This window comes from Scyliorhinus torazame, chromosome 1 (assembly GCF_047496885.1).
Source record: "Scyliorhinus torazame isolate Kashiwa2021f chromosome 1, sScyTor2.1, whole genome shotgun sequence".
Taxonomy (NCBI): domain Eukaryota; kingdom Metazoa; phylum Chordata; class Chondrichthyes; order Carcharhiniformes; family Scyliorhinidae; genus Scyliorhinus; species Scyliorhinus torazame.
In genome coordinates this window covers 65564154-65578344 of record NC_092707.1, presented here as the reverse complement: position 1 = coordinate 65578344, position 14191 = coordinate 65564154, and the positions used below count along the sequence as shown (strand labels likewise).

The window sequence follows — 14191 nt, the reverse complement described above, 5'->3', positions numbered from 1 at the left end:
ACGACCCTCCGGGCCCTGGCTACAGCAGCACTTCCGTCTCAACAAGATACACAACAAGCCCAGTGGTAGCGGCCACGCTGAAAACATGGACTCCGTTGAGGCAGCACTTCGGGATAACCAAAATGTCACCCATGGCCCCCATCTGTGGCAATCACAGATTCCCCCCAGCCATGCTGGATATCATCTTCAAAAGATGGAGGCGAGAGGGGGCACATTGACGGACGGGAACTTCTACATAGGGCGCAGACTGGCGACACTGGATGAACTGACGAGGAAGTGGAAACTAGCAAAAGGACAGGAATTGAGACACCTCCAAATAAAACACTTCCTCCGCAAAGAGACAGTAGGGTACCCCGGGGCCCCAGAAAACACACTTCTAAGAGGACCTGATAGGCACAAGCAGCGAGAAGGGGGGGGGCTATGTGGGAAAATATACAGACACCTACTGGACAGAGCCCGGGCTCCTCTGGACAAGAGCAGACAAAAATGGGAGGACAAACTGGGGACAGAGGTGGGATGGGGACTCTGGAGCGAAGCACTGAGCAGGGTGAGCTCCACCTCCTCCTGCTCAAGGCTAAACCTAATGCAGCTCGAAGTGGTGCACAGAGCGCACCTGACCAGAACCCGAATGAGCAGGTTCTCACCGGGGGTGGAGGACAAATGTGAGCGGTACCAGAGGGGCCCGGCCAACCACACCCACATGTTTTGGGCTTGCCCCAAGCTTGCTGAGTTCTGGACAGCCTTCTCCGAGGCAACGTCCAAGGTTGTGGGGCTGAGGGCGAAGCCATGCCCAATAGTGGCAATCTTCAGGGTATCGGAGCAGCCAGAGTTACACATGGGGAAGGGGGCCAATGCCCTTGCTTTCGCTTCCCTAATCGCACGCCAGAGAATCCTGCTCGGCTGGCGATCGGCAGCACCACCCAAAGCTGCAGACTGGCTCGCTGACCTCTCAGAATTGTCCACCTGGAAAAGATTAAGTACACCATCCAAGGGTCAGAGGAAGGCTTCCTGGAGGCAGTTCGTCGGCCTGTTCCAAAACCTGTTCCGAGGCCGGCAGCGAGGAGTAAGCTAAGGGGGAAAAAAAGATAGATGGGGAACCAAAGGACTTTGCAACCCGGATTTTGGGGGGGGGGGGGGGGGGAGACGACACCCCACAAGAGAAGAGGAAGGGTGCTGAAGCCAATGGGGGGGGGGGGCATAGACCGATCCAGAGGGCAACAAAATGTACATAGAGTTAGTTAAATGAAGGACAAAACAAACCTCTGTAAAATAAAGTAAATTAGCGCGGGCAAGAAAAATATAATGTATATACACAGCAACTGCTTATAAATATGAGAAAAGCCAATAAAAAGAGTTAAAAAAAAAAAAAAAGAATTAGCAATCTTCGGCTCAAGTCTGACTACTCATTCTACAATTATTCACAGTCTCCATACTGGCCAAGGTTCCAATGCAGCTATGGACAAAAAGCTTAAATGCCTGAGTAAAAAGCTTGTTCTCTTTCTCCACAGAAGGAAAATTCAACATAGCTGCCTGGCTGATGAATTAAGCAGGTCATGTACCAGCGTGAATCGAGATGCAAGTACTGCCATGGACCAGTGAACATTTTTCATCAAGTTCAAACCCAATGTAGGCACTGGAAACAAAACTCCTTTCTATCATCTAAAAATGAATTGGGCCATTTCAATCCAGTTTCTGATCCATGTGTAGCTGCAGCAGAGAACAGCCCATAATTTGGCACTAAAATCTCACTGTGCAAGAATGACAACTGTGACACACAGATGTGTTGTACTGATTTGTAATTAAAGTTTTTAGTTAAAGTACATTCTACAGGAATAGGAAGCTGAAAATGGAACATATTCCACTCCCTGGTATTGATATGCCCCTAACAAATGGAATGTATTCAGGCTGAACGCATTAGTTCAGGAAACTTAGTTTTTAGTTCAGGAAACTTAGTTTTAATAGGCTATCACAGATGAATAATTAAAAAACAATGTTTACAATTTTATATTTTCCACACAACTAGCCAATTATTTCTTGCTAGTTTGCATCTAGCTCCGTGCAATAATAATAAATAATCTTAGGGCAGCACGGTGGCGCAGTGGGTAGCACTGAAGTCTCACGGCGCCGAGGTCCCAGGTTCAATCCCGGTTCTGGGTTACTGTCTGTGTGGAGTTTGCACATTCTCCCCCGTGTTTGCGTGGGTTTCGCCCCCACAACACAAAGATGTGCAAGGTAGGTGATTGGACATGCTAAAATTGCCCCTTAATTGGAAAAAATAATTTGGGTATTCTAAATTTTTAAAAAAAATCTTTATTGTCACAAGTAGGCTTACATTTACACTGCAATTAAGTTACTGTGAAAATCCCCGAGTCACCACACTCCTGCACCTGTTCGAGTACACGGAGGAAGAATTCAGAATGTCGAATTCACCTAACAGCACGTCTTTCGGGACTTGTGGGAGGAAACCGGAGCACCCGGAGGACACCCATGCAGACATGGGGAGAACATGCAGACTCTGCACAGTGACCCAAGCCGGGAACCGAACAACGGGTCCCTGGTGCTGTGAAGCAACAGTGCTAACCACTGTGCTACCGTGCTGCCCAACACAGAGTCTCTACAAGTTTACCATTTGTTCACTTTATGTTTTTTTTAAATGTATTTATTCAAAGTTTTTCCATAATTTTACAAAACACTCCAAAAAGGAAAATAATACAAAGAAAAAAGGGCAACATGCCAACAAAACAAAACGTAACCCTCGAAACGATAAACAGTTTAACAAACTAACCCCCAACTCAAAACGAAATGGGGCATGCGCCTCTTACAAAAAGGAAAAGAAATCAGCCCCTCCCCGGGTTGCTGCTGTTGACCTCCACCTAACGCTCCACGAGAAAGTCAAGGAACGGTTGCCACCGCCTGGAGAACCCCTGCAAGGCAAACTTTATCCTCTCCAGCCTGAGAAACCCCGCCATGTCGTTGACCCAAGCCTCTACGCTTGGGGGCTTCGCGTCCCTCCACATTTGCAAGAGCCTTCTCCGGGCTACCAAGGAGGCAAAGGCCAGGACTCCGGCCTCTTTCGACTCCTGCACTCCCGGATCATCCGATACCCCAAATATCGCTAACCCCCAGCTCGGTCTTACCCGAGTATCCAAGACCTTGGACATAGTCTTTGCAAATTCCTTCCAAAACTCCGCAAGCGCCGGGCACGCCCAGAACATATGGGTGTGGTTCGCTGGGCTCCCACATCTGTCCTCCACCCCAAAAAACTTACTCATCCTCGCCCCTGTCATATGTACCCCATGTACCACTTTCCACTGGATCAGGTTGAGCCTGGCGCAAGATGAGGAGGAATTGACCCTGCCCAGGGCGGCAGCCCACAGGCCCTCATCCAGCTCCTCACCCAGCTTCTCCTCCCACTTGCCCTTCAGATCCTCCACTGAGGCCTCCTCCGCCTCCTGCAGCTCCTGGTATATCTCAGAGACCTTACCCTCTCCGACCCACACGCCCGAAATCACCCTGTCCCGTATCCTCCGGGCAGGCAGCAGCGGGAATTCCCCTACCTGCCTCCTCAGGAACGCCCGAACCTGCATATACCTAAAGGCATTTCCCGGGGGTAGCCCAAATTTCTCCTCCAGCTCCCTCAGACTGGCAAAAGTCCCGTTGATGAATAAATCCCCCCATCCTTCTAATTCCCACCCGGTGCCAGCCGAGGAACCCACCATCTATCCTGCCCGGAGCAAACCTATGGTTATTCCGTATCGGGGACCAGACTGAGGTCCCTATCTCCCCCCCTGTGCCGTCTCCATTGCCCCCAAATCCTCAGTGCCGCCGCCACCACCGGGCTCGTGGTATACCGCGCCGGCGGAAGTGGCAACGGTGCCGTCACCAGTGCCCCCAGGCTAGTACCTACACATGACGCCGCCTCTAGTCTTTTCCACACCGCCCCCCCTCCCTCCATTACCCATTTCCGAATCATCGACACGTTTGCAGCCGAGTAGTAGCTGCACAGGTTCGGCAGAGCCCCGCCACCCCCCACCCCCCCCCCCCCCCCCCCCCCCCACCCCCCCCCCCCACCCACCGCGCTCCAAGAACAGACCCTTGGGGTCTTATTTGCCCACACAAATCCTATAATACTCTTGCTCGCCCGCTTGAAAAAGGCCTTAGGGATGAGAATAGGCAGGCACTGAAACACGAACAAGAACCTAGGGAGAACCGTCATCTGAATGGACTGCACCCTGCCCGCCAGGGAGAGTGGCAGCATGTCCCACCTCCTGAAGTCCTCCTCCATCTGGTCCACCAACCGTGCCCAGATTGAGCTTATGCAAGACCCCCCAACTCTTGGTTACCTGAATACCCAAATACCGAAAACTCCTCTCCACCATCTTAAGCGGCAGCTCCTCCAACCTCTTTTCCTGGCCTCTCGCATGCACCAGAAAGAGCTCGCTCTTCCCAACGTTGAGATTGTATCCCGAGAAGTCTCCACACTCCCTAAGGGTCTGCATGACCTCCCCCATCCCCTCCACCAGATCCGCGATGTACAGAAGCAGGTCATCCGCGTATAGTGAGACACGGTGTTCCCCCCGCCCCGGACCAAGGCCCTCCAGCTTCTGGACTCCTCAGCAACATGGCCAGCGGCTCAATCGCCAGGGCAAACAGCAGGGGGGGACAGGGGGCACCCCTGCCTCGTTCCACGGTACAGTCTAAAGTACTCTGACCTCAGCCGATTCGTCGATACACTCGCCCACCGGTTCCTGGTACAACAATTTAACCCACTCTATGAACCCCTCCCCGAAACCCAAACCTGCCCAGCACCTCCCACGGGTACTCCCACTCCACACCGGTCAAAGGCCTTCTCCCGTCCATTGCCGCCACCCACTTCTGCGTCCCCGCCCTCCGAGGGCATCATGATCACATTCAGGAGCCTCCGCACATGTGCATTCAACATGCCTGCCCTTCACAAACCCCGTCTGATCCTCATGTATCACTCCCGGGACATAGTGGCCTGGACCTTCGCCAACAACTTGGTATCACATTGAGGAGCAAAATCAGCCTATACGAGCCACACTGCAGCGGGTCCTTGTCCACTCGAGGATAAGCGAGATGAGAGCCTGCGATATCATCGGGGGAAGAATTCCTTTCTCTTTTGCCTCGTTAAAGGTTCTCAACAGCAACGGGCCCAACAGTTCGAAAACTTCCTGTAGAACTCAACCGGGAAACCCATCCGGTCCCGGGGCCTTGCCCGCCTGCATGCTCCCCAAACCCCTTAACCAGCTCCTCCATCCCGACTAGGGCCCCCAAACCTTCTACCTGCCCCTCCTCCACCCTCGGAAACCTGAATTGGTCCAGGAACTGCCGCATCCCCCCCCCCCCGGGGGTTCTGACTTGTACAAGTTCCGATAGAAGTCCCTAAAGACCTCATTTATTTTGGCTGGACTCCGCACCGTGTTCCCCCCCCTGTCCCTGATTCCCCCAATTTCCCTTGCCGCCTCCTTCCTCCGCAGCTGATGCGCCAGCATCCGATTCGCCTTCTCCTCATACTCATGCGCTGCACCCTGTACCTTCCTCCACTGGGCCTCAGCCTCCCTGTAGTCAGCAAGTCAAACTCCGTTTGGAGGCTTCTTCAGCAGCCCCTTCTCGGGGGATTCCACGTACCTCCTATCCACCCTCAGTATCTCCCCCACCAATCTCTCCCTCTTTTCTCTGTGAGCCCTGATTGAAATTAGCTCCCCTCTGACCACCGCCTTCAGCGCCTCCCAGACCACACTCACCGGCACCTCCCCGTTGTTCTTGGCCTCCATATACCTTTGAATGCACCCCCGGATCCGCCCACAGACCTCCTCATCTGCCAACAATCCCACGTCCATGCGCCACAGCGGGCGCTGGCACCTCTCTTCCCCCAACTCCAGCTCCACCCAGTGCGGGCAGTAATCCGAAATCGCAATGGAGGAATACTCCGTCCCCTCCACTCTCGGATCAGTGCCCTGCTCACCACGAAAAAGTCTATCCGTGAGTAGACCTTGCGCACGTGGGAGAAGGAGAACTCCCTCGCCCTTGGCCTAGCAAACCTCCAAGGATCCACTCCCCCCCCGCCCCCCCCCCATCAGATCCATAAACCCCCTCAGGACTTGGCCGCAACCAGCGTCTTACCGACCTCGACCTAGACCGATCCAGTGCGGGTCCGAGTACCATGTTAAAATCCCCCCCCATTATCAGATTCCCTGCCTCCAGATCCGGGATCCAGCTTAACATCCGCTTCCATGAACCCTGCATTGCCTACCACTCACCATCACATATCGGCCCCCCTTATCCGCCGCCTCAAAAGTCACCCGTTTTGCTCACCAAGATTGCAACCCCCGGTTCTTCGCGTCCAGCCCAGAATGAAAGCCCCACCCATCTCTTCCTCAGCCTGGTTTGATCCGCAACCTTCAGGTGCGTTTCCTGTAACACGGCTACGTCTGCCTTTAGTCCCTTAAGTGCGCAAACACCCGGGCCCTCTTGACCGGCCCATTCAGGCTCTCACGTTCCAACGTGATCAGCCGGATCTCCCCCCCAGGCCGACTAGCCATCTCCTCCTTTAGGCCAGCCACGTGCCCACGCCTCCTGCACTCTCCAGCCCCCCCCAGGCGGAGGCTCCCCGCCCCGACTCTCCCCCTTACCTCCAGCTCCCCCTCAGTCAGTACAGCAGCAACCCAGGTTTCCCCCCCCACCCCTAGCCAAGCAATTGCTTAACCCCCCTGCTCCCCCCCATTGTGTTCAACTTTATGTTAATCTAAAGTTCTCATTCTCTTACCTGTAACGTCCTAAAATAGCATTTTCAAACTCTCTAAAGGCCTCCCAGATTGCTACTCCTTTTGTCATGTGTAGTCCAACAGCAGTTAAGGCTCGATCAAATATTCCACGAGCTTTCTCAATGCCACCCTGCTGACCAATTCCACCAATGGAGTACTGTGCATATTCCAGCCATATCTCAGGACCTGCAATGAAAATTTTTGTTAACATTAGTGTGTATCAAAACAGAATTAAAACAGTACATGCATTCTGACAAACAAGCCTCAAGTTATTACCAGGTCCCACATCAAGAGGAATTTTCCACTGAAGTGTTGCACACGTTACAAACCTGGCTTCCAACAAGAATAAGGGGAAATGCCCCTTCACACAGCAGCGCACACCACTTAACTTCGCAATTGTAGTAAAAGAATATGGCCTCTTAGACAGAGCTCAAAACCTGCACACTGCTAATTTCAATGTGGAACAACCTGCATGCAAAAGTCCATTTAGTCCCCAAATTATGCTGTGTGATAACTGATCTCAATTACTTCTTCATATTCTTCTACTTTTAGCAGAGGCATTAACCTATTATTAAAGACAGTGTTAATACCGTCACTAAAATACTACAGAGCGGAACTTTAGACAAACCCGAGCTTTTGTATAAAAGTATCCCATGGCATCATTCAGTGTCCTAAGTATTTATTTACTTGCACATCCTGTCAACTATGCCCATTACATTGTGGAGTCTGTCAAAAAGTCTGCTTTATGTTCAATGGGATGAGTAAAATGTCAGGACTTTATAGAATACGAAATGGTGGCAAAATAATTGGGAATCTATTCATTGATTTCTTTTGCAGTTTTGACAACTAAGATGTGTGTCAACTAACTAGAGACCAAATTGATCAATATCTGCAGGTTCTATTGTTTGGTCAGCTTACATATCGGAGTGAACAATAGAGAAGATGGTGATCACAGTGTCTACAATAGATTCTAAAATGGGGAACTTCATCATGCTGTAGCACTGTATCATCACTCTCAGTTAAATGAAATATTTGATTACTTATCTGCTTGGGTTTTTAGTTTCTCAGCTAATCAGCAGCCAGACTTAAAGCACAACGTATGCAACAGAGAACTAATTTTCAGGGCAGTGTAATTTTTGAAACTGCACAGTGCCTGGAAGCTATTTCTATTAACACATTAAGAACTTTATAAACCCCGTCTCTTTCCTTCGCCCAACCTCACTTTACTGGGACAACTTGCAAGGATGAACACTCTGCTCAGCTAACAGGGGTGACCTATCTGCAAGGCAACAGCTCAGAGAAATCTGAGATTGCTCACTGTTGGGACTCAGAGTGTAAAGAAGAGGAATTTACAAATATAATCTTTGATAGCCTTCTCAAACAGCTCATAAACGTTCTCCCTGTCAGATGCTTTCTCTGCCATTCGAATTTCATCCTTCAGCCAGTCCAGCCAAAGTTCTGCAAAACACAAGTACATTTGTTTCCCATGAACAAAGAGCCGTAAACTTCACAAACAACATTATTCATGATGACATGACCTTTGGAAACAGGACACAGAGCACAGGATAATCGCATACTCAATCTCCAAGAAACAGGTTACGGAATATAGAAATTAAACAACAGTTAGAACTACAATAAAGATCTTGTAAAAGTGGGTTCACTCTGCAAACTCTAGGCAGTTGGCTGGTTACAAAATTTGGTCCACTTTAAAAATGTTACAATAACTTGGGTTTCAATGAGTTACAGTGATTTATTATCTTACCTTCAGTAAGTGGGAAAAGTTCACTCATCTTCTGTCGAGCAGATCGCAATTTCTCCAGCTCCCCCTCCTGACGCAGTAATTTAATTAGATCCACATGACAGTTGTAGTCGTAGGCACTGATTGAAAGCTAAAATAAACAGAACACAAATCACTATTATCCCCATATCAGTTTGCCCTAAAGATTATCACACATCTGTCATGTTATTTAGCAGTGTAATAACTGTTTAGTTACCGATAGTGTTTGATTCTCAAATTGTCACACATATCAGATCAAAACAGATGTCTGCTCTGTCTGTGGCAACTCAAGTAGCTACATCAGGCTCCTGGCCAATGGTTTAAGGAGCATAAAATCATGCAAGGTCAGAAAAATGGGAATAATTTTTTAAAACATGAACTGAAGTATTTAAAGTCACATCTTTGAGTGTGTGAAGTGTGCGGGAGGGCCAGCAAACCATGTCCATATGTTTTGGGCATGCCCGAAGCTTAGAGGATACTGGCAGGGATTTGCGGATGTCATATACACGGTACTTAAAACAAGGGTGGTGCCGAGTCCAGAGGTGGCGATCTTTGGAGTGTCGGAAGATCCAGGAGTCCGGGGGGCAAGAGAAGCTGACGTTTTGGCCTTTGCCTCCTTGGTAGCCCGGGGATGGATATTGTTAGCGTGGAAGGCCTCGAAGCCCCCGAAATCAGAGGTTTGGGTTAGCGACATGGCTGGGTTTCTCAGACTTGAGAAAATTAAGTGTGTCCTGAGAGGGTCAACGTTGGGGTTCGTCCCGGGGGGGGGAAGAAGTTAGGCTACTTCGTGTTTAGGGTAGGTGGGATTAGTGAGAGATGGAGAGATGTTTTTTGCACTATGTTTATATTTGCATTTGTACCGTTTATTGTTATAAAATTATAAATGCCTTCATAAAATGTTTTGTTTTTAAAGTTACATCTTTGGTGTTACTCAGTGTCAAATGATACACTATTGTATATTATCGCACAAGACTGCAATACCATGTACAATTATAGTTTACAATGCATTCTTCTGTAAAGGTGCAGCCACGTTGTTTCAGCAGCAGAAAGTCGAAGTTAAGTAAGCATGAGATCAAATCAATTAGAGTTCAATGGTTTCTTGGTCAGGGTAGATGGGAATTTAACTCAAGTTTCAGAATGCAGTTTTGAAGCAGCCATTACAAAATGACTGCAACTCCCTTTTTGAAAGAAAGAGAGGGATTTTTAAAGATGGGGTGTAAGTCAATCCTTTTTTAAAAATAAATTTAGAGTGCCCAATTCATTTTTTTTCCAATTAAGGGGCAATTTAGCATGGCCAATCCACCTACCCTGCACATTTTGGTTTGTGGGGGAGAAACCCACACAAACACGGGGAGAATGTGCAAACTCCACACGTCAGTGACCCAGAGCCAGGATCGAACCTAGGATCTCGGCGCCATGAGACTGCAGTGATAACCACTGCGCCACCATGCGGTCCCGGGTGTAAGCCATTCTTGACTCCTATTCAACAAGGTTTTTTCCAGTGTTCTCACCACATTCTGAGATCCAGAGCAATGTGCCGCCACATGTACAGTCAATCTCTCCCCAGCAGCACCGACTCACTATCTCAAAGTTAGCTTGCTCCAAAGTTTCATTTCATTCTTCCCCTCATCCGAAGCCTCAACAAAAAACCTTTGCACTTCTTTCAGGCATTAAGGATTGCAAACTCCAACAATGCTCCAGATCCTTGCTCCCCTTCTCTCTGACCCAACCTCTTGCCATGTTGCTCACTATACCCTCTTACCTTCCCCTCTGATGCTGAACAATCTGTCCTCCGTAAAGGTCACAGCTTTATCCCCTTATGCCCTCAGCTTAATGAATTTTGAACTCGCCATGACATTGAGCTCTTCTTCCGTCGCCTTTGTCTTCTTCCTCACTACTTTGGGCAGATGGAGGACTTCTGCCCAAAGGAATGTCTTCATCCATCTCTAATATTCTTTCTTCACTTCTCTCTCTAGCCTACCACTCTTGATCTTTTCATTGAGAACTGCCAGCAGGACATCGGCTGTCTCAGTTTCTTTGCCATCTCTCTCTGAACTTGCTGCATTCCATTCTCCCAGGTCCACGCTGGCTTTGTTTTTAAATAAATTTAGAGTGCCCAATTCTTTTATTCCAATTAAGGGGCAATTTAGCGTGGGCAATTCACCTACCCTGCACATCTTTGGGTTGTGGGAGTGAGGTCCACGTAGACATGGGGAGAATGTGCAAACTCCATACGGATAGTGACCCGGGGCTGGGATCGAACCCGGGTCCTCGGCGCCGTGAAACAGCAGTGCTAACCAATGCGCCACCATGCTGCCCCATACCCTGGCTTTGTTATCAAACATGCTGGCAATTATGGTGCTGTTGTTGTCCGGTGAACTGACCTCTACCTTGCTGAGGCTGAACGCAGATCGAGTGAACACTTTGCTGAGCACCTCCATTCAGTTTGCAAGTGGCCTGTCGTTTAAGAGCTTCCAGTGGCCTGTCATTTTAATTATTTACCTTGCTTTCACGCTGACATCTCTTGCCCTCAATGCAAGCTTGAGGAACAGCACCTCATTTTTTAATGAGGCACTTTGCAGGCTTCTGGACTCAACATTTGAGTTCAAACTCTAACTCTGTCGCCACTAGTTCCTTGTTTCATTCTCTGTTTCCTTCAGGTTAGCTGCACACCTGCTTCAAGCACATTTTTTTTCTTTTCTTGCCACATCACCATTTCCTCTGGCCCTATATGTCATTCAATCTCTCCTGTATTTCACCCTATCACATATCTTCCTCTTGTCCTATCCTCAAAACCTATTAAATCACCACCTTTTCCCACTTCTGTTGAAAGGTCACGGACATGAAACATTAACTGTCTCCTCTCTCCACAGATGCTGCCTGACCTGTTGAGGTTTTCCTAACATTTCCTGTTATTTCAGTTTTGGGAGGGGTGTCAGAGTGGGGGGTGGGCATCGGGGGGAGGGGATGTCAGCGTGGGGGGGGTGGACGTCAGGGGGGATGTCATAGTGCAGGGTGGACGTCGTGGAGGGGGGGGGGGGGGTGTCGGTGCTGGGTGTGTCGGAGGATGTCAGCATGGGGGTAGACGTCGAGGGGGATGTAAGGGTGGGGGTGGGCCTCGAGAGGGATGTCATGGTGGGGCTGGACGTCAGGGGGGGGCGTGTCGGTGCAGGGGTGGATGTCGGGGGGATGTCAGGGTGGGGGTGGGCCTCGGGGGGGTGTCAGTGTGGGGATGGGCCTCGGGGGGGTCAGGGTGGGAGGTGGGCTCGGGGGGGGGGGGGGGGTCAGGGTGGGAGGTGGGCTCGGGGGGGGGCCTCTGGGGGGGGGGGGGGTGTTCAGGGTGGGCCTCGGGGGAGGGGGGGGTGTCAGGGTGGGGGTGGGCCTCAGGAGGGATGTCAGGGTGGGGGTAGGCTTCGGGGGAAAGGGGATGTCAGGGTGGGGGCTGGGATATCAGAGTGGGGCGGGTCGGATGTCAGGGTGGGGTGTCGGGGTAAGGGAGTGGTGGTTGGAGGGGATCAGTTGGAGGGGGTGAGGGTCAGAATGGGGGGGTGAGGATTAGGATGGGGGGGGAGGTGAGGGTCAGGATGGGGGGGGGGGGGAGGTGAGGGTCAGGTTGGGGGGGGTCAGGATGGGGGGGTGAGGGTCAGGATGGGGGGTGAGGGTCAGGATGGGGGGTGAGGGTCAGGATGGGGGGGTGAGGGTCAGGATGGGGGGCTGTGGGTCAGGATGGGGGGGTGAGGGTCAGGATGGGGGGGTGAGGGTCAGGATGGGGGGGTGAGGGTCAGGATGGGGGGGTGAGGGTCAGGATGGGGGGGTGAGGGTCAGGATGGGGGGTGAGGGTCAGGATGGGGGGTGAGGGTCAGGATGGGGGGTGAGGGTCAGGATGGGGGGGTGAGGGTCAGGATGGGGGGGGTGAGGGTCAGGATGGGGGGGGTGAGGGTCAGGATGGGGGGGGTGAGGGTCAGGATGGGGGGGTGAGGGTCAGGATGGGGGGGTGAGGGTCAGGATGGGGGGGTGAGGGTCAGGATGGGGGGGTGAGGGTCAGGATGGGGGGGTGAGGGTCAGGATGGGGGGGTGAGGGTCAGGATGGGGGGGGTGAGGGTCAGGATGGGGGGGTGAGGGTCAGGATGGGGGGGTGAGGGTCAGGATGGGGGGGTGAGGGTCAGGATGGGGGGGTGAGGGTCAGGATGGGGGGGTGAGGGTCAGGATGGGGGGGTGAGGGTCAGGATGGGGGGGTGAGGGTCAGGATGGGGGGGTGAGGGTCAGGATGGGGGGGTGAGGGTCAGGATGGGGGGGTGAGGGTCAGGATGGGGGGGTGAGGGTCAGGATGGGGGGGTGAGGGTCAGGATGGGGGGGTGAGGGTCAGGATGGGGGGGTGAGGGTCAGGATAGGGGGGTGAGGGTCAGGATGGGGGGGTGAGGGTCAGGATGGGGGGGTGAGGGTCAGGATGGGGGGGGTGAGGGTCAGGATGGGGGGGTGAGGGTCAGGATGGGGGGGTGAGGGTCAGGATGGGGGGGTGAGGGTCAGGATGGGGGGGTGAGGGTCAGGATGGGGGGGTGAGGGTCAGGATGGGGGGGTGAGGGTCAGGTTGGGGGGGTGAGGGTCAGGATGGGGGGGTGAGGGTCAGGATGGGGGGGTGAGGGTCAGGATGGGGGGGTGAGGGTCAGGATTGGGGGGGTGAGGGTCAGGATGGGGGGGTGAGGGTCAGGATGGGGGGGTGAGGGTCAGGATGGGGGGGTGAGGGTCAGGATGGGGGGGGGTGAGGGTCAGGATGGGGGGGGTGAGGGTCAGGATGGGGGGGTGAGGGTCAGGATGGGGGGGGTGAGGGTCAGGATGGGGGGGTGAGGGTCAGGATGGGGGGGTGAGGGTCAGGATGGGGGGGTGAGGGTCAGGATGGGGGGGTGAGGGTCAGGATGGGGGGGTGAGGGTCAGGATGGGGGGGTGAGGGTCAGGATGGGGGGGGGGGGGGGGTGAGGGTCAGGATGGGGGGGGGGTGAGGGTCAGGATGGGGGGTGAGGGGGGTGAGGTTCAGGGTTGGGGAGCGCTTGGGCCCTATTTAAATTCCCGGGGACTTCGAGGCTCCCGAGGCCGGGCCGCACCTGTTCTTCCAACCGCTGGATTTCCGCTTCGTTCTCTTGGTCGTCCTCTGAAGAATCTTCCATTTCCTCTTCTGACTCTCCGCTGCTTCCCAGCTCCAACTCATCGCTCTCACTCGACCGCCGCCGCCCCCCAGTCGCCATCATGCGAACCAGTGCGGGATAGGCCGCGAGGCCTGATTCAAATGACAACATTTCACAATCCGAAATACATATCTACGTCCTGGAAAATCTTTCCTTATTTTAATCAAAGCTTGGAAGTGATGTCAAATCCCACACATTGCAGCAGAAGGTAAGTTGAAAATATTTTTCTGGAGAACAGGGGGCAAAGAGGACGATGAAAAATGTCATAGAAACGCGACGCACGGGCTTTCATTAAATTGGCGATGAAAAGTGACGGAATCCAGACTATCTGGCGCCAAGAGCGGCCATATTTGTAAGGGCGCGAGGTTTAGTCACTCGAAGCAAATACTGACACTCGCTTTTGGTGCAAGTTCTGTCCAGAATTGGCCAGACACATTCTTCCCCGTCAC

General features: G+C 52.4%; 1 protein-coding gene across 1 annotated transcript in view; it reads right to left on the bottom strand.

The window, feature by feature from the left end:
• sart3 (spliceosome associated factor 3, U4/U6 recycling protein) overlaps positions 1-14060 on the bottom strand; it is a 73920-nt gene extending 59860 nt beyond the window's left edge. Inside the window, exons 1-5 of the mRNA XM_072495912.1 lie at positions 13662-14060; positions 8548-8674; positions 8139-8243; positions 6788-6971; positions 398-418 (exon numbers count right to left, since the gene is read on the bottom strand). Coding sequence (XP_072352013.1) covers positions 398-418; positions 6788-6971; positions 8139-8243; positions 8548-8674; positions 13662-13853 — 629 coding nt within the window. The 5' untranslated portion in view covers positions 13854-14060. The remainder of the gene's footprint in view (positions 1-397; positions 419-6787; positions 6972-8138; positions 8244-8547; positions 8675-13661) is intronic.
• Positions 14061-14191: the final 131 nt, after the last annotated feature.